General features: G+C 37.3%; 1 protein-coding gene across 7 annotated transcripts in view; it reads left to right on the top strand.

The window, feature by feature from the left end:
- The window catches only part of COL19A1 (collagen type XIX alpha 1 chain), a 186,569-nt gene that overhangs the window by 46,445 nt on the left and 118,713 nt on the right, over window positions 1–21,411 (top strand). For 6 of the 7 annotated variants that reach the window (XM_033512991.1, XM_033512992.1, XM_015622434.3 and 3 more), the window contains exon 11: window positions 20,396–20,440. The exons of the other annotated variant lie outside the window; for it this stretch is intronic. In XM_033512991.1, the coding sequence (XP_033368882.1) occupies window positions 20,396–20,440 (45 nt within the window). The remainder of the gene's footprint in view (window positions 1–20,395; window positions 20,441–21,411) is intronic. 7 annotated transcript variants of the gene reach the window in all.

The following is a 21,411-nucleotide window of genomic DNA, read 5'->3' as shown; positions in this document are numbered from 1 at the left end:
GTCAGATCTTATTTAGTATCCAGACATTGTACTTTTTCTGAACATTACAAGTCTTTTAATTCAGCCTATATAATATACCATTGCTGCAAATTAAACATGAACTACCATGATATGCAAAACTGTCAAAGCTTAAAACTTTGAAAATAAAAAAAGGAAGCCAAGTATTTTGTACATGCATAGCTAGATGAAGGAACTGAAATCCAGCTATCCAGCTTCTGCTAGCTGGAGTGTGGAGTAGGGCAGTGCTGAGTGCGTTAGCTCCTTTCTGGAGCTGGAATCAGTATTTTCATCTTTTTGTGAAAGGTGCTGACATGGTCTCTCCCAGGTGATATATCAACTACTATGTACATTTGTAGAATCTTTTATTTTTGTGCTCCCTTAAGTGTGGTGTTCCAGATGCTGACATAGAATTAAAGACAGTGAAGTGGAGGAGCAGCACCAAACCTGTCTGGGTTGAAGAAGCATTTGGACCCTCAGGCACAGGGTGGGATTCTTGGGGTGTTCTGGCCAGGGCCAAGAAGTGGACTTGAAGATTCTGATGAGTCCCTTGCAACTCAACATATCCTAAGCACTGTTGCTTGCAAAGGTATCTTCCACATTTCAGGATGTTGAGGGGCAGACTGTGCAGTGCTAGGAGAGCATTCTGAGGAGCTATTGCTGTTTGTGTATCCTCTTAAGGCCTTCAGCACACATTATCTGTTGCTGGAGATGTTAAATTGCTTAGTATGGTTTTTCTTATGTTTTTGCACTGTGTATTTCTGAGCTTTATGCAGATGAACCCCTGAGGCACTAGTTAGAAACAGGAAGAAGGAAAAATAAATTATAGTTTTTTGAAATTATTTTTTTTTAAAATTTCATTTTTTAAAAAAATTTAAGTGAAGATTGAGGCTTCAAAGAACAGATAATAGTCCCAAAACCTATCCACTGCAAGCCTCCTTTGCTTTTACTCATGTTGTTATGCACAAGCAACAATATCAATTCATTTAATGTATTTTAGATGTGTATGTTAGAATGAGATAAACTTGGCTGTTGGAAGTCCTGTTTCTTTAGACTGATTATCTCAAACATACCTGACATAGTGAAAAACTAAGCTTACAATAATACTATGCAATGGACTTTATTACTTGAGAGTATCTTGACAGGAGGATCACCTGGAACAGTGCTTGATGCTCATACACTTAATTTCCAAGATGAGGGTAAATGGTGAGACATCTGTACGACTTCATATATGGCCTTGACTTTCAGGGATCTTAAGTGTGAAAATTGTTCAGCCTGTCTTCAAATGTGACACTTTGCCTTCTGTCACTTTCAAGACATATCGTCGCTGACAGCATAATTTCCCATTCACTAAATGCTGCAGTGGATTTGCCACAGTCTGCTGTGGCAAATTTTTTACACTTTTTTTACAATTTTTTACAATTTTTTACACTTAACTTTACACAAGTAAGTGGTGTAGACTTCTAGGAGGCTCTCACCAATTAAGAGGTTGGATCTGCTTAGGGCTAATACAGAGAACAGAGTTTAAGGCTTGATGACTCTATGGTAACATAAGAATAGTCTTAACACCCCAAAGAAAACAGAGGAGTGTTCTGGCCATAATTCTGCAGTTTTGTGGATTTTTCTCATGCAGTTCTTGTAAGCTGCCAAAGTAAAAAAATATGTTTTCATTGACTGGTGGCACACCACAAGATGCCTTTTGTCTCAGCTGCTTTTGGTTAAAAGAGGTCAGTGTCATGGTGCTTATGACCAACCCTGAGAGTCAAGAATCTAGTGCAGATCCAGGCCCCCAAAGTCCCAACACAGTGGATAGTCAGCAGCATTACATATGTGACTGTCTATTTGATGTCCTCCTATCTAGTTCCTTCATCCTTTTTCACAAAACTGTCTTAAGAGATTTATCTTTTAAACAGTTAAATCAACTTGGGGCAACAGGACAAACTCTTGAGATTTATCAGAGAAGATAGTTCTGAGGTATTTGTTAATAATTCTAAAATAAGAGGGTAGTAGTCTTCCCTTGAAGGGAAATTTGCTTTCTTTGTAGGCCATCAGAAGAGATGGAATACAGTGGCATGATCCCTTTCCTGCAATTGGGACTGATTTGTAGCTCAGCCTTCTGGGCACACTTCTTCAAGGTATCTGTCAATCTATGATACAAGAACAACTAGAAGTTGTGGTTAATCATAATCCCTATATGTGTGCGGCCTTAGGCTCTGTCCTGGCAATGTTCAGCAAAGGCTGTGTGAACAGAAGAAATGTGTTGAAGAGAACACTGTGTTTTCTTAGCCTACTTGTTTAGCCTACTTTTTGGCAATTAGCAAGTGAAATTGCCTCTGGATACGCTTCTGGAGCCATTTAGTATAACTGGGTTGTAGTCAGAACACTGGTTATGGCATGAGAAATTATATCTGTCCCTGAATTGGAGGTTTGAGGTGACTGGACTGCTTTAAGATATGTTATGACAGTCACCTATCTGCTCCAGAAATTAACCAACCCTGAACTAGCAGTTAGACTCATTGTGACAAAAAACCCCGATTGCTCAGCCATTAAGAATGGTCTTCACCTATCACTGCTGTGTACAGGGTCACATCAATGGTATAACCTGAGCAAGGTCAATACATCACTGTAAAGTATTTCTATTTTAAAAATTTTAAGTGGGATTGGTTTTAAAGTGAAATATGAGAGCTCTAGATAACATGTCAGGAAGAAATTCTTTACTTGGAGGGTGGTGAGGCACTGGGACAGGTTGCCCAGAGAAGTTGTAAATGCCTCATTCCTGGAAGTGTTTAAGCTCAGGTTGCATGGGGCCCTGAGCAACCTGGTCTAATGGGTGGCATTAGACCACCTGCCCATGGCAGAACTAGATAATTTTCAAGATCTGTTTCAACCCAAGCCTTTCTATGATCCTCCTTTTATGGTTTCCAAACAGTCTGACAGCACTTTGAACCATGATTAGAAGATCAAGTCCTCAAGCCTTAAAAATGTGGTAGACATTTTCTGAGGATAAGGGGGGTAAAAATACCACTGACCACCTGATCTCAGTGTTCTCACTTTTAGGGAGAACATTTTTTACTTTCCTGTATGAGTTACTGTAAACTTGAACAAGCTGGGTTTAATTTTCCTCTGTATAGTTGAGATTTTTCTTTTTCCTGCACTTCTTGTGTCACTCATGCAAATAAGTCCTTTCCTTCTCTTAGCTTCTTGCTCTATAATGCCATGGCAACAAAGCTTCAAATTGAAAGTTTGTTTAAGTTCTGGAAGCTAAATGATAAAGTCCTGTTTGGGTTACAGGGCTGTTTCCTGCTGCTGTGTGATGCCTTGACAGTCAAGGTGAATCTCTCAACCATTTTGGCATATACATTTTAGGGGGTAGACAATCTCTGCGTACTTGAGAAGTGTAGCAGGAGAGTTCCTGGTTCTGAGAGATAAGCTGCCACCTGTGGCAGGTACTTTTATACAAAGTATTAAGCCTTTTGGGGAATTAGGGACCTTATGACTCTCTCCAAGAACCTAAAAGGAGACTGTAGAGAGTGTTGGTTTCTTCTCCCACATAACAAGTAACAGGATAAGAGGAAATGGCCTCAAGTCACACCAGGGGAGGTTTAGATTGCTTATTAGTAAAAACTTCTTCGCCAAAAAGGTGATCAGGCATTGGAATAGGCTGTCCAGGGAAGTGGTTTGAGTCAACATCCCTTTAAGTGTTCAAAAAATGTGGCATTTGGTGACTTGGTTTAGTGGTCAAGATATCAGTGTTAGGTTAATGGTTGGACTCAATCCTAGAGGTCTTCTCCAGCCTTAACAATTCTATGGCTTATGTGTGTTATGAGTCCTGCTAGCCAGAAAGGCCTTATGCTTCTGAGAATGTGCTGATGGCACTAAGGCTCAAAAGGACTCAAGCTAAGGTGAATTATTTTCCTTTCCATATTTTTCTAATTTCTTTTAAGAAATAAAAATTTCTTTTTTTTTTCTTTATCAGTGACTACATTCTGAAAAATGAAGTTGATGTAGGTGGCAAGATAATTCAAGAAATTCAGATTTGCCAAATAAAACTGGATTTGTCCATTCCCTTTTATCCAAACCTCTATAGTAATTACTTTCTCATGATACGATGATACAATTCATAGTGATGGAGGTCATGTATCTGTTTCTTAAACTACATTTTGTGAAGTAATTGTGACAATATTCACTTGGAATATTTGACTTTCAAATGGCTTAACTTTACTGATTTTTGCAGCCTAGATTAGGAACACTATTCCTAAAATATTAAATACATTAAGTAATCTTTTGAAAATTTTGATTATCTTGCATGTAAGCTTGAAGCAGTGAGCTATTTAATATGATGTGCATTTGCTACTACACTCTGTAGGTCCTCCTGCAGTATATTAATAAAATAGTTTAGACTAAGAAAGAAATGCATATGTAAATCAAAAATTGGTTATTTCTCCACAACTTAGATTATATTCAAAAGATTTACCAAATTAAACTGGGTTTGTGTATTCTCCTTTCTCCAAACCTCTGTAGTAATTGTTTTCTTGTGATTCACAGTATACAATTCATAGTGATGGAGATCATATAAAATCACATGTAAAATGTGATGGAGATCAAAGTCAGATCAGAGAAAAAATGAAATGTCCATTTCAAGAGCTCTACCAGCTGTATGAGTGCTATTTGTACTTTGAGTATTGAAAATGAGATTTACATTAAATTAATTTTACATAAAACTATTCAGCAGGTATCTATAAATGGATTAGTCCTTTTTTTTCAAGCACATGTATTTGTGATGATGACACAACAAAATGTACATGAACTCACATGTTTTGAGAGCTAGAAGATAATAGTACTGGAAGAAACAATGCTACTTGTAGTGTTTTTCTTTGTTTATCTGTCCTATGGTTATCTGGAACTTCAGTTTTCTCAAGTCCTTTAAGACTGTACTGTCTTAAGTTTTAACTGACTTGGAAACCAAAAACTGATGATTTCAGTTTTTATAAATTTGATTATCCTATTGGAATTTTGTTTTCTTTATATTTGGAACAGGTAAGGGAATAATTAATAAAGGCTACTTGAAACGTGAGATAGATACCACCTGTCGTATGAGTGCTACCAAGACAGCTTCCTGAACATTCCACCATTGCCTGGTGGGAAGAGCTCTTCTTTCCCTTAGTGGTACCTGAGAAAATTAGTTTGGAAATGGCTGCATTATGACATTATTTTTTTAATATAAAACATGGCTTAGAAATGTCCAGTGCTTTGTTTTCCAACATGATTTACTATATACATTAACTTAAAATTTTGAAAAAAAAAATACAATTACATGTTAGTGTAGCATGTGACTTCAAATTGCTGTCAGAGATGTTTTTAATATCCATCTCCATACTGAGTTACTACATGGTCAGGGCTTCAGTGCCAGCTGTGTCATGAAATCCACAAATGGAAACTTGTTAAATGTACAACCAAATCAAAATATTATTGTGGACATCCTTGTGACCATTGATCTGCTTTCCCCATTGCTCAAGCTAGGCTATGCAAACTCTAGAATTTTCCAGGGCATATTTGACTTTGCAGAAGATCCATGCATGTTTGGCCTGTTGTGCCAGCTCAGCATATGCTTCTGAAGCATTAATCACTCATGTAAACGTACAAATCTGAGGAGGCGTTGGTGTTGAGTTTTCAGTAATGCAGTCTTTTCCTTGCAGCTGTCCTGAAAGGTCTCTGGACATATTGCCTTCCACATTTCATGTCCTGCACAGATCCTTGACAGGGATCAGGATATTTCCTAAGTAGCTCATCAGCGTCTTTGAGAAAACTTCCAAAATGCATGTGGAGCACTGGATAGATACTGCTTAAAGCCATCTTACTTAGTTTAGCTAATTCAATATCCAGTTTTGGACAAATCCAAAATTCATCCAATTTATGGATCCCATCACTGCTAATCAGTTGTATTTCAATATCCTTCAAGATCACATATGGACATAAATTGTGTTAGTTATACAGCTTTTGAAAAATCTTTGTGCTGTTTGCTCTAGAGTCTCTAACAGAATCAAGATAACATAACCAGTATCACAGGAAAAATATTTGACATCAGAAATATTTTCAAAGTAAGAGATTTGTGAGCTGTAAGAATGTGGTCCAATTGGAAATTTTATTACCACTGAGTTTAAAGATTGAGAATTGCTGGTGATGGTAAATCAGGAAGTTGGATGACATCTATTGCAGCAGCAAATTTTCTACAATTTTAAATTCTTTTTGTGTTTACAGGGATATCATAGCATAAAATTAATATACATCTGATTTTAAGATACAGATACATATGAAAATAGTAGGTCTCAATAGATTTGTGATACGTAGATATGCTTAAAAATAAAGTAAATTTTCTTACTTGGAAAATGCACTTTAGATCATTATGTTTTCCAAAACTTGTTTCATTTCTTCAGCATGTATGGTTCTTGCCTGCTTGCTCTTGCTCTCTCCTTAGCATTACAAGAAAGTGTTTTGAATAGCCTTTGATCATAAATTTGATTCCAGAGAGCTGTCTGCTGTGCTGACTTATTTTTGCCTTATTAGGTGATTTTTGCAGTTCACAACTCCAGGAACTGTTGAGCTCCCTGGTTTTTCAATTCCTAAAGCAAAACGACAGCAGTTCAGTTCAGTTCTTGAGAGAAAGTTCTGTGGAATCAAATTACCTGGCATGCACTGACACTGCTTGGGTGTTATTTCTGTTCTGGAGGGAATGGTGCTGGTGACTGCTGTAGGTGTTGGTGAGCAAAGACTTCATATTTTAATTTAAGAACCGTTGCTTTTTGAGGGAAAGGAAATATGCTTCAGTCCCCTTTGAGGAAAGTTACAGCATTGTCTTCTGTGCTCTCATGGGTTCCCTCAAAATCAGATTAGTATGTCTCAGTAGAACAAAAATGTGATTTGGGAGCCAGACATTACTTGTATTGCTTGGCATCAAAGCCATGGTCCCTTGCAGGCAAGTGACACTGGTGAGATAAGAGTGGGAGGTGTATATACTCTCTGCTATTTGCACTGGAACTGCATTAATCAGCAGAAGGTGGCTGGTCATGGGGGCCTGGAGTGCAGCAGCCGCCTTTGGGATGTGACGTGAGGTGTGGCCAAAGCAACCAAAGGTCACCATTCATTTCTGAGGGGTCTGGGATGCTGGGAGCAAAGCAGAGCGTGGCACAGTGTTGTGCAGGGCAGGCCTTTGTTAGCCTGTTATGTAACGTGGAAGTAAAACATAATGCGGTTGTTAAATAATGCAACCATTAAATACAGCCCTTTGTTCCTTAATCAGACAGTCATGAATACTCTAGCTGTGAGTCTGCCTGGCTCTGGGATTCTTAACTGTGTTTGAAAAGCCTCAGTCAGGACCTTATAGAGCCTGAAAGGGCAGGGGGAGGCTTGAGGATCCTTCTTCAATTGTTCATAAATTGTATTCATTGGATATTTGTGGAAGGTTTCTGTGGCACATAGATTTTAATCTTGTCTTTATTCCCTTAATTTTTGAGGGGTAGAGACTGTAGGTTTTGAAACTGATATTCTGAACTTTCCACATCTCATCAGAATGCAGAGCTCTAAGAAAAGTACCCATTATTGCACTGTGAAAGTTGGCAGTGGTGTGTTGCAGGAAATGGACTAACTGGGGAGGAAGGAACTTTGTCACTGTACTGCCACATTGTACATCTTGTCTGACACATTTTGCCTAGCTTTGTTTGTCTTCCTTTAAGGCACTAGGTATTGAACCTCATAGAATACTAGATTTTTTGATCTGATGAATCATTGATCTATATTAGGATAACTATGGATATTGTTATTGTGCTTCATTTAAATTATATATAAGAGTATTTTCTGCCTGGATAATAACTATTATGAGTAGCACATTAGATTTTTTTTTTAAAAAATCTTAGTTTCATAGGGTAGAAAATTTATACATAGTACAAATTATACAGAGTTTGTAGATAATATTGTTGGCTGCTGTGACTTGTGGCTTGTTAAATCTCCTTTGCCCTTTTTTCAGGGGTGAGTTATATTACTAAAATTTAAGTAAGTGGAGCTTATATGTGCATTTTTAATGGCAATGAATATATTTTTTGCCCCCAAACCCACTAAAATTGTAGCATAGGTTTTATATTCCAAAATCAGTGTAAATTGTTTTTTAAAATTCACAGATACCAAATTGTTGGAAATAAAAACTGTGTTTTATTGGTAGAGTAAAATCATTCACATGTATTGCAAACCAGAATTTGTTCTTATTATTTTAGTTCTCACTGCTGGCCCGTATTTATAAACACCTAAGATGCATACTGCATGTTTCAAGTCTGAACCGATTAAATCAATGTGACACGCTGAGGCCCGGGCCAAGTCTTGTCTAATCAGCAGTCAGCACTGTTGCTCTGGCATGAGGCTCCCAAAAATAGAAACACAAGAAGTCAAACAAGTAAGTGGAAGGGCACTAAAAGAAAAAGTGCTGCTAATTCCACTGTTGACTTTTTGTCTAATGGATTCTTGTTCCCAGGCCATGCTAAGTAAAGCAACTGGCACGGTCTGTGCTCCTGCAGATGGCTCAGCAGTGACACACGTGGCCCAGCTGGGTGACAGGTGTTTGATTTGCGTTTAACAAGTACCTCACACATGACAGACCTTTTTTTTTTTTTTTTACAGATACAGAGAAACTAGTCAGCTAATGCTTTTTTCTTCAGAGTTAACACCCCTTTCCCTATGCTCCCTTTCTATTGTGAATAACAGTTCTTCCGATTGTCCCACACACATGAAAATAACATGATGTTACTTTGAAATAAGGCTCTAAACAGGATAAATTTATTCGTAATTAACTTTGTTTAATAGTCATAACCTGTTACCTTTACACATGGCAGATACACAGCATATTATTTGTAGCTATTGACTACAATATCACAAGAAATAATTATTTAGCTGTCCACCTCACAGAATGAAAATTCTCTTTAAAAGTATGAATGGAAGGAGAGTGCCAGACATCTGGCCTGTGGCCATTATGCTCTGTGTTAGTGTGTCTTCCCATAACACGACAAGGTTTTGGGACTTTCTCAGACAGAGTAGCACAAAGGTGGAGTAAAAGAAATTCCCTGTCCTGTGGAGATGCACTATTGATAGAGGTGCGCCCTCTCTAGGGAAGAGCAAAGGTAGGAAGCTATTTAACAAGTGGGAATTGTGTACAAAAGCGCTATTCCTTAATGAATTTTTGAAGCTTTGTTGTAAGCTGCATTAAAGCACACTGCATAACTGGAGAGGTTGTCTCAGTAGCAATCTGGGTGGTAGGAAGGGATGGGTTTTATTTTAATGAGAAAACAACATTTGTTAGTCAGTACCATGATAGGAACTCTGCTAGTAAAGACAGCAATGAATTAAGAAGAGTAGCAGGATGATTTTGCCAGTCATCTTTGATTAATGGGAACCTAAGCTGGCTGTGGCCAGTTTGTCTTCCCCACCCTATTTCCCCATACTTTGGTCTGAACATTTTTGTCTTCTGGTATCATGAGTTGGAAAAAGGTAAGACTTCAGAATCTATTACGAGAAATGTGTGAGTCTCTGCAATGACAGGGTTATACTGCCAATGTTGTCAAAAAGCCAGAAGAAATACCACCCTCTAGAATACACTGTACTGGCAGAACTTCTGCTGAACCACAGAAGAATGAGAAAGGAATGCATCTGGAGAAATGGGTGTCAGAGTATTGTTGATTCTCTAAATAAACATTAGGCTTTAATGAGAGGATGGTTAAAAACTCACACAAAAGTCTTGTGTCCCTCAGATGGTGGACACATTGCTTTCTGTCAGGCATCCAAGATGTAGTAAGCAGAGTGGGCTAATAAACTTCAAAGAGGTTAAGAAAAGGCCTGAAAGGGAAAATTACAGCCCTACTGGGCTGAGATGTCATCATTATCCCCAGAGGTGCTCAGAATTCATGGGACTTACCTTTAGGGAGCAGCTCCAGGGCTCCTGTGCTGACAGTAGATCTGCTGATCCCAGATTCTCAGGTTAGGCTAGGTGAGTTGGAGTACTAGTTGGAGTACTAGTTGGATATGTGGTTGGTATATCCTCTTAATCTGTCTCCAAAACACAATAGATATCAAAAAATACTGTTTTGGAAGTGAGGAGAGACATATCTTGGAAAACCCTTAAAAATCTAGGTGTAAGTGGAGACCTGGAAACTGTACCTTGAACTGATTTATTTTTCTGTGATTGAAAAGAGGTTTGCAGCTACAAGCACATCAACAATATGGAATTTTAAGTACTGATACGACTTAGTTCTTAGATTAGAAATTTTGGTCTATATGCAATTCTGTTTATTTCTGATTCACCCTAAATGTTTACTTTTTCTACTGCTTTTTTGCATTTCATATCTGTGTGGTTAGACATCGAAGTTAGTCTTGGGATTGATTTTTTTTTATTATTATTTTTTTTTTTATTTTGGTGAAAATGTACATTTGTACCAGCCGAGAATCTGCCTTCTGAATCTTCAGATTATGGAACAGGATATTGATGATGACAATAATAGTCCTCTTATAAAGAATAACATCTGAGATTTAAGAGGTTGACCAGTGCTGTTTACATTCCTAATATAAACCTGAAGGTCCAATTATTGTGTTGAGTATAATAGTCATAATATATTATATTATTTTTGAAAAACCTCAGCAATATGTTCATATTGAATAATGCTTTTTAACATTCATTTGGCATTATTGCATTTCAAATATTATTTGATCAGGGCCAATTAGATTACTTTCCAGTTTTGTTGAAACTTTAATAGGATTTGGATTTACTTTAACACTATGTTATGGTTGGGTTAGCAATAAATTAATAGATGGTGTGTAGGTCAGGCAATTTTCCTTTTGACAGACCTACTGTAAGGGAAAAACATAGTTGCAATAAACTATCAGTCGTCCATGAGTGTAAGATTGCTTCAAACTTCTTTAAACTTCAGATAATGGAAATATCCAGTGTGCTAGACTTAATTTTTTAAACTGTTCACCTATAAGACCTGATAAATTTTTGAGAACTTTTTTCAGCCAGAAGCCTATTTGCATATTCTCACTACTCTATGGGAAATGTTTTTGAATTTTGTTTGCATTTTTTTATGTTCTGTGTATGATGTTGTAGGTCAAATGAATTGGATTGTTATCTATCCATGTTTAATCTGTGTCTGCACTGCATTTTTAAGTTTTCACCTCTTCAAGGACATGCAGTAACAGTTGAGTAGCACTTGTTAAGGCAAAGGCAGAAAGAAGACCTGATAGCAAAGGCTCTGCTTCTGCTAATACTTTTTGATGGCACAGAAACCACTCCTTGACATATATCCCAAAGACTTCAGTCAGTTTATTACCAAAGAAAGTGGGAAAAAAAAAACAGTATACCTGGTTGTAGCTGTGCACAACAATAAATGGAGTCATCATTTCATCTTTGGTTTTAAGAACAACTTGTCTGACTTCATCCGTTGAGTAGAAATATTTTGTGGGAGGAAAATACAGGAACGAACTTTTGACTTATGTATTTTATGTATGAAAATATGTTTTATGTATTTGAATATAGATATCCTTTATGTATTTGAATACAGATACTGTGTGAGTTGCATGCTTTTTGAGACATGCAAAAAAAGCATAGGAAAAAAAGGAAAAAAAGGAAAAAAAGGAAAAAATGCCACCTAAAGAGAGTACAGTCTAGAGTAAGGAGCCCTGTGGCCATGTTCTCTGATGCTCTGAGCTGCCTACAACTGTGGATTCTTTAGTCTGAATACAAAGCACCAAAACCTAGATTTTCAAGTGTCATTTAATTTGGAGTATATTAATATCCAATTGCCTGAATGAATAGGCAAGTTGGTCTTGTCCCAAAGATGGGTAATGGGAAGTGATGAGAATGAGAAAAAATTGGTGCCTTCTGAACTCAGTCTGTATTATAATATGCAAATAAGATCAGTAGGGTTAATTGCCCTTAATGTGCTCTTCTTTTGAGCAGTTACTGAACATGAGCCCTCTAGCTTGCCCTGACCCCCTTGGACAAACCATGGTGTGTCTGTTCTGCTGGGGCTGCTATGGAAGCGGGACAGAGCAGAGGAAATGAATTATTTACCTGTCACAAGCCCTTCTTCATCAGGTTATTTTAAGGAAGGATCTTATTCTTGCTCACATGGATCAAGTTTGCATCAAGGATAGCACTGAGCAAGTACTCAGGAAGTGCTGGTAGCTCAGCAGTAACCAAGAGGGAATGAAAGGCTTGGTAGATGCAGAGAAGCCAAAATGTCATAATGTTCAACAGAAACTTCTTGACACGACAAATCCAGGAAATTCATGGGGCAAGTTTTAATAAATATGTTTTGAATATATTTTTATGTAACTAATATTCTATCAGGTGATCCTAACCATTAACATGAGCCTGTTTAAAGAAACAAGGAAATATCCTAGTAGGCTAAGAAAGGTGTCATATAAAGGACTGTAATTGGTGTGGGATTTTTATCTGTTCAAGGCAAAGCTCTGCCCCTGCTGGTGGCTCTGCACTATCTGGGTACGTGCTCCACGGGGGAGGATGCTGCTCAAGCCCACTGACACTATGTTGTTGAACATTCCGCTCCAATTCTGCAATGCTAAAAATAGTTGTCCTCATTTTAAAACACCAGGCTATTAGATTATTCCAAGGGTCTGGCATACTTAAAGTAATGGAAGGCACATATCCATAAATTATCAAAACACTAAGTAGTGTTTGACTGTGCTGATTTTGCATCTATTAAGATGAATTTCCTTGCTAGTAACCCTGGAGTATCAAGCCTATTTTGTAAGTCAAGCTACTGGCACTGCCCTAATAAATTTAAAAATAAAAATATTTGGTTTTCATATTGAGAATGGAGAAGAATCTGACTGCTTTGCAGAATCATGTCTGAAAAATGCTTAAAGCATTTTACAGTAATTGTTTCTCTTTCCCAGCCTTGAAGAAAATCTCATGAAGTTCCAGCATGTTTGCGATTGTAAATCTTGTTAGTGCCTAAAAGAGTCCAAATAGCAAAATGTATTCCAAGTGATTGATAAAAGTTTCTTTCAACACTTGTTTTTTTTTTGGCTCCTTTTTTTGTATGTGTGTGTTCAGATAATGTGATTCCTAATTAATTTTTTGCTACCATAGCGTTTGACAATACAGGTAACAATGCTCCTGATAAAGTTCATATACTTATATGTTAAGATACTCTCCTTTTATTATTTTTAATTTTTTTAGTGTAAAAGTCCTTTGTTTGTGGAGGGGAAATAGCTAAATGTGGAAAGCAAGGTATAAAAACTGGTGTAAATTCATTCTGAGAAGGTTGCTAAATACACGCATACAAAGCATCTCATTCTACTTTCAAAATTCTTAGGTATAAACCAAATCTCTATTTTTATAAGGTGTTGCAGTGCAATTATAACCTGCAAAATCAATAAATTAAAAATATATTAAGGGCCATATCTATAAATACTTTGTGCATTTCCAAAACATTTAGATCAATCGCAACATCAATCATTTTAGATTTAATAAGAATCAATACTGATGATATTGATGTAAAACTGTATTTTTGCATTGTTGTGTTGAAGAAATAATTTGCAGAGCACAAACAATGCAAGACAGAAGATCTATGGCTTGTCTTCATAAAAAAACCTGTGATTGTATTTTGGGGGTGTTTTTCTAGTTCACAGTGATCCAGTATAGCAGGGAAGATGGAATGTTATTATCTGGTAGCAGACTATGAAGAATTTTTCACCATCCATCCTGTAAATCTAGAGAAAATGAAGGGCTAGGGATTAATTTTAATGATTAATTAGAATTTTTCCCCAGTACTCTACCATGTATTGTTAAAGACAGGAGCTGGAAAGAAGATATTGGAATCTCTGCCACGTGTGGAGTTACAGAAATGCCATTTTAGCAAGCTATTTTAAGATGTATTTGTAATTGTATTATGTCATGAGGACTTTGTATTTGTTTGCTTAATTATTTGTATCATTCTCTTGAATAATTGTTCTTTTATTCTCTCTTTCTGTTTTTAAGAGAGACTGCAGTTTTTTGTCTCTGTTCCTTTTGTGTCTGTGAGACATTTTTCTCCTGCTTGGCTTGGAATCAAACAAGTGAACTTTGAAAACTTTCTTTTGTTGCTGAATCTTGGCGTAGTCAGAAAACTCAGTTGGGTGGTGTGCAAGTTACTAGAGCCAGCTTCTGTCAAGGACATCAGATCCATGAATGGAATGGAGAAATTGTTTCATTTTAGATTCTTTTAACAAGTCTTCTAAGCTCCTATTTGAAGCCATGTGAGCACAGACGAATTCTACCAGAATTTAGCTCAGTAACTGCAGTTTAATTATGACAAAAATTAAGGTGTTCCTGGTGGCATATTTCATGAATCTGTAAATGGAGGGTGGTTCTTAGCTTTGAGTGGCAGATCTAGGTTCCCACTAGGTCTGTAATTATTTAATACACTTTGCTAAGGAGTGGGAAAGGAAATCACTGCAATATTTTACATTTTAATTCTAAATGAGACATTACTAAGATTTTAACTATACCTTTTCCTTGTAAAGCTATATAGTAAATGCAGAATTTAATTTTCTGTAGCTCTCAAAATTCTTGATTTATTTTTTTCTTATGTTCAAATACTCCTTATGCAGATATTGAAGAGGAAGTTTACTGTGTTACTCAGCTTGAGTAGTTACCTTTTAAAACCACTTTTTATTAACAAGGTATTAGGTTTTACTTATTCTCTGTTTCTGAATGTAACTTTTAAGCATCTGGTTAGCTGAATGGAATTTGAAAACTCAAATCTGATCCTTAATTTTCATGGCCTAACCCCCAAAAGCAGTGTAAGGAGAAAGTCATTTGGGAGCCAGGGGTGACAGTCAACTGTACAGACGACTTAATTGGCTCTTTTTTTAAACATGGGTTAGAGGACACAGTAAATTAACAGCATTTACAGAACATTCACTTGGGAAGTAGGGCAAGCCTGCCTGGTTGCAGAGGATCAAAATTTGCATTTCTTCCTGCTGAGTAAATTGGGCCCTTGGAGATGAGGAAATAATCTGAATCAGCCCTTTGAGCAGAGCCTAGAAACCAGCAGTCAGCTCTGTGCATACAGCTCCCTGTAGGACCTGATGGTTCCCTGTGTGTTCGGGTGCCTGATAGCTACTGGGGAGACAGTGGAAGCTGTGGTACACTTATCACAGTTTTAGGTACTTGGGTAATATGCAAGACTATTTTGGACTGTCTTCAGTATAGGGCCTGAAATAAATCTTGAGAAAACTTTTCATGTGATCAAAATTCTCTAAATTTTGGTTTCCAGTTGTCTGAAGCAATCTATGGCTATATCTGCTGCAGAACTAGATAATCTGTAATTTTTAATGGCCTATTATTTTGAAAGTAAAAAGTCTATTAATCAAATACACGAAAAAAGACATAAATAACCCTAGAAATGAATTCAGCTATTCCATAGAAAAGGAATGAGAAGCCATACATGTCTACATGCCTTTTTCTCTTAATTTAGCTCAGTCATGAGTTAGGTCTGTAAAATGATGGCTGTGTACAGTTTGTTTCAGGGGGAAATTGGCTTAGTAGGTGCTCCCGGCAAACCCGGCCTCACTGCCTCCAAGGCAGAAGAGAAACCAAACAAATACCCAAACAAACAAACAAAAGTTTCATTCTAACCATTTACAGTGTCAGCATCCTTTTTGCCAGCTGTCCAGTATCTACATAAACGGTACTTGAATTACATATCCAGTTTCTGAGTTATATAATGTGACAGAGGAACTTTACTACTGACTTCTCTTTCAAAAGAGAAAGGACATGGTGCTGGGGTACAAACCTGCCCAGAAGTATTATTTTGCATTAAAACCAGATTAATTACCTAAGTCTTCAAACTGTACGGGTCTTTTCAAATACAGGATTACAGATTCAAAAATTGGAAATTTGAGAATCTTGAGATCTCAGCAAAATGTGATGAGGAGCAGCATTTTTTCCATTCTTCCATTTTAATCTTTTGCTCCTTCCCAGAAGTGGAATATTGTAGGAAGACCAGAACTTGCAAAAGGAGACATATTTATTATAGACCTTGCTGGTAATACTTGTTAAAATTGCCTCTTTACATGATCAGATACTTTGTTGATTGCAGATGTTTTTAATGGCAAATATTTGGAATTAAATCTTAATGTCTGTCCAGCTAATTCCTTTTAGAAAATTGTAGGGGAAATAGTTCTGTTGCTTCAACAAATTAAGAGACCACACAAAAAATTCCCCATTATTTTGTTGTTATTAAAATTTCAAGAAAATGTTCTGCAACATGACCTTGATGCAATTTGTGTATCTTTAGGGCAGACACTTCCTGTAATATAGCACAAGGGGAAGGAAGGAACTTATTTTCTGCAGATGAGGTAGCCAGCATTTTGTTCAGCAACAAGATTACCAGTCTATCAATTTCTATATTCAAAGTCAGGATCTCAGTGACTTGTACTACAGGCTTATTTAAAACACTGAAAATCAGATAAGCAATCTTGCAGAGAGTATCAGGATAAGCAATCAGTGTTTGTCCATGAAAAACTTTTGTCAAACATTTTGCCTAACTTAATATGAGAATTTTGCCACACAAAGGAAAATTTAAGCCAGCCATACATGTGCTACTTTTTAAATTTCACTTTTCTATTTCTGTAGCATTTGAATTCTTTGAAGTAAGTTACCAGTGGCTTGGTGGTGCTACACCTGGTATGCTGGGTCATGTTTGGGGGAGTCCTCCACCCTCACTTCCTCAAGAGATGTGGAGAATCCAGAGAGGGCCTAGCAGGGAATTGATTTATGTTCAGGGGTCTAGAAAACAAGACATCTGAGGAGAGTTTCAAGGAGAAATTTTTTTTGAGTGTGGCAAAGAGGAAGCCAAGGAATGATTGAAATTGTCCTGCAAATCTGAGAGGCTCAGCTGGTTAATCTTCAAGGACAGCTTCCTAAAACCCCAAGAACACCTCATGTTGTTATGCAGGGAGTATAGTATGGCAGAAGGCCAGCATGGATGAAGAAGATGCTTCTCACTGACCTCAGACAGAAAAGAAAGTAAACAGTGGAAGCACAGGTGAGCTACGCAGTAGGAACATAGAAACACTGCCAGAACATGTGGTGATAGTTAGGAAACCTGAAACTCATGTGGAATTGAAACTAATAAGAGAGTTTTAAGGGCAACATGAAGGGCTTCTGTTAAGTTCATCCATAGCAAAAGCAAAGCTGAAACAAACTTCAAAAGTTGACCTGCTACTTATTGGGGTGGGAGATTTGGAAAAGGCTGAGAGTACTGAAATTTTTTTTCACCTCGGTTTTGTTTTCCCTAATTAGTTTTGCCCTCAGGCCTGCCAGTTTACTTAAGCATGTTAGGGGAGAGTGTGATGATGAACCACTGACCACCAAAGCAGAAGAGAGTGTTAAGAATCACTTAGGGTACTTGGCTGCTTGCAAGACACCAAACTTTTTGCAACCAAGGGTGCTGGGGCAGCTGGCTGGTGTCACTGCAGGGTTGCCCTCTGTTGTTAGCAAAAAATTATGATTACTAGGGAAGGTCACTGATGACTGGAAACAAACAAACATCATGTCCATCTTCAAGAAGGATCCATTGAACTGCAGGCTAGTCACCCCCACCTCTGTCCCTGGAAAAATTATATAGCAAATTCTGGAATGCATGTCTGAACATAGGAAGGACTAGAAGGTCACTGTGAACAGCCAGCATGGAGTTACCAAGGGCAAATCACACTGACCAGCCTGATTGCCTACTTGATAAAATGACTGTCAGTGTGGATTAGGGGAGAGCAGTGGACGTTGTATACCTTGATTTCAACTAGGCTTTTGGCATAGTCTTCAGACATATAATTACACTAGAATCTGTGAGGTTCTGACTGGATAAATGAACAGCAGAGTGGGTGGAAGATTGAGGTCAAAGGTGGAATGATGCTATGCAGTCTGACTGCTACCTAATAACACATGTCACACCCCATGAGGCAATACTGGATATTATTTAATATCCTTATTAATAACATGGATGATGGGGTTCTCAGGAAGTTCATGGATGTTATCAAATGCAGGGAAGCAGTCAGTGCACTGGAAGGTAGGGCAGGAACAATATTTTCAACATTCTGGAGAGATGAGCTGTCACAGAATTCTTAAATTTAAGTAAAGACAAACATGAGTGCCTGCCTCTGAGAAGGAATACCCTCATGCCACAGCACAGGACAGGTGCCAGATTTCTAGAAAGCAGCTCTACAGAAAGGGATTTGGGAGTTCTGCTGGATGCCCTTTGTTTGAATAAGGCCAAAGCTGCCTTAGCAGGTGCATGTCCAGCAGACCAGGAGGAGTGATTGGTGAGTGCTTGTGAGACCACATCTGGAGTTCTGCATCCACTCTGGAGCTCCCTGGAGAGGATAAAGAGCAGCTCCTTGGGGTGAGTCCTGCAGAGGCCCACCAAGCTGGCCAGGGCTTGAAGCCCATGATGTAAGAGGGCAGGCTGAAGGAGCTGGGCTTGTTCAGCCTTAGGGTGAGATGATTTGGAAAGTGGGGGGTGGTGGGTGGCGTGCAGACTCATTGCTGTTTGTAAATACTGAGTGGGTGTGGAAAAGCCAGAGTCAGACTTCTATCAGATGTGTCCAATGAAAAGATGAGAGGCAATGAATACGAGCTAAAATTAGAGAGATGTTGACTCTATCTCAGAATAATTTTCATATAATTAATTTGGGATTGAGTAAAAAGCACAAATGGAAAAGCTAAATGAAGAAAATACTTACATGAATTTTTTAGAGTAAGTGTTAGCTGTGTTGTGTGTCCAGCAGTTGGAGAAGAATGGGAGTCATAGAACAGCCCAGGTTGGAAGGGGCTTCAAAAGAATATCTTACATGAATTTTCACAAAAAAAAAAACAACCAGATGAACTGAACAGAAATCATACTCATTTGTAAATTATTTCAGGAATTACGCTTTCATTCCACATGTGAGGACATGTGGAAGTTTATTTCACTAGAAACCATTTTGTATGCTTGGTCTTGGGCTTGCTTCTAAAATTGAGCTGTTGATTGTATAAGCCACCCCCACCAAAAGAAAAAAGTAAAAGGCAGACACTGTAGAAAGTGATGAAAAGTCCAGAATTATTTGATAATTTGTATTTCTGCAAACCTCCAAAGCTTTGGATTTAATTCCCAGATGTGTAGTACATGTTCAGTACACAATACATTACTTGAAAGATTTTACAAAACACTGCTAGAATTTTTGCAAGTTATAGCCAGCTGTTCTAGTTAACCTCACTTAAACCTTAGACTTCTATTTAAGGAAATTACACTCTCTGAAGGGTGAAAGAATGTTTAGACATTGCTCTGTCTAATTTTTTTAAAGGAATTTTAAAAAACAGCATAAGCTTTCCTTTGGATATTTTCCACTCTTTTCTTCTACAGATGTGTAAAAAAACGTGTGTGTTGTTCAAGGCCATGAGACTTAATTCTGGAGACTGGAAAAGACATGCAAACCATCTCCAGCTATATGATTTGAGAGAGAAAGGAAAAGTTTGCATTTTTAATTAGATCATTTTTGTGCTGTCTGTATATACTTTTGCCCATCTGTCTTCTGTATGTCTCACAAAACATGCAAGTACACATTAATAAAAGCCTAGAGCAGGTGTTATTTTTGTATAATATGGACAGCCTGCTGATTGCATTTGATGAAGATGTTAACATAGTAAGATTGTACACTATGATCCTTTTCTGAGCTAAAAGTTAGGAAGTTAGAGGTGGAAAGAGCATTATAATAGGTCTTTTTATTGAAATACCATCAAACAAAGAATTCAATCTGCTGAAATAATCTGAGCTTGAATTAATAGTTTAAAAGTCCCCCCTTCTGTGTTTTCTCTTTCTTTGTTTTGGTTTGTTTTTAATAGTTGGGTAATTGGATATGGTTTTCAAAGTGAAATAAATTAGTTTTCTTTTCATAAATTGTATCTGTGTATTTTTCCAATTGATCTGGGTTGAAGGCCTTCACAGTTGAGTAGTCATATTTAAAAATTAAAATGAAGGTATTAATAGGAATAAGTGTATTAAAATTGACTCTGCAGAAGAAAAGAAGTACTTTAATAAGCAGATCTAGAGTCAATAAATAGTTGAGAATTTTTAAACGTGAGAAAATCCCTTAGGATGAATGGAAAAATAAATTATTCCTATTAATTGAAAAACACTATGGAAAGGCATATCATTTTTTTGAAGACATTTCACACCTTTCTGAATGAGAAACAAACAGCATCCAAATTATTTCATTTTTGTCTTATAATAAAAGTTCAATGCATTAAAATTATTTTAAAGAATACCATTACTTGAACAATGTTTGTTTGAGATTTGTATTTTATCCTTTTTTGTTCCAGGGTGAACAAGGCTTTCCAGGTAGTAAGGGTGAAGAAGGTGAAAAGGTAAATTATTTCATCCATGTAATTTATTGGTTTAACAATATGATAGATGGCCAACCAAGCAGAGCTTTTTTCTGAGAGTGTACCTTAACCTTTAATTAATAAAATTCTTAAAGTTTTGACGTGTGAATGCTTAAGAATGAGAAGTTCTTTATGTATTTCTTGGGTGCCATCAAGGCTTCTTTTAGACTTTTTTTTTTTTCCTATAAGGAAAAGTTTTACGAAGAACCAAGAGAACCTCTGTAGTGGCAGGAAATAGTTCAATAGCTTGCATTAAAATGGGAACTAAACCCATTTAGCCTTCTTTGTGGAAGGCTGTTTTGGCTGATAGAATGCCAGCACTGGGTTGCATCAAATGATGCAATACAATATCCTTGTGTTACTTCTGGTAGGTAAGTCTTCCCAGGTAGGGAAGTAAACTAAATCAAAGGAAAGTAAATGTGTGTTGAGGGACAAATGGAAGGAAGAGCCAGGTATTACCTTGTCTAATAAGAATTAAAGTAACAGTGGAGATAGTTTATGGTTGAAACTTCAGTTCTTAACCATGTTCATGCCTGTTTACTACTTTCTCACTAATTTTGGTTGGTTTGGATTAGGCAACCTGAAGTAAGAGTCTTTTCTTGAAACAAGTGGTTTCTCTGTGCTTTGGCCCACTGTCTAAAAAGGGTGCAGAAAAGCATTTCTGCTGAATTTATATATCATAAAGATGAAGAATGACAGCAGCTGCTATTCTGGCAATATTCAGACTGGTGAAAATAGAGAGTAGGTGGAAGCTTCTGAATTTAAAAAAGTGTAATATATTTGTGAGTTAGGCTGCTTTGGACACAGATATATTCACTCACCCACCATACCTCTTCAGAAGTGTCAGACAGCTTTCCAGTGTTCATATTTTAAAGAAAGCATGCTATGGATTAACAGAATTGAAGCAGATTTAAAATGTGGAGGTTTTTTTAGGAAGAAGTATCCCAGTAGCC

Source organism: Parus major, chromosome 3 (assembly GCF_001522545.3).
Source record: "Parus major isolate Abel chromosome 3, Parus_major1.1, whole genome shotgun sequence".
Lineage (NCBI taxonomy): Eukaryota > Metazoa > Chordata > Aves > Passeriformes > Paridae > Parus > Parus major.
This window is presented reverse-complemented; position numbering and strand designations above follow the sequence as displayed.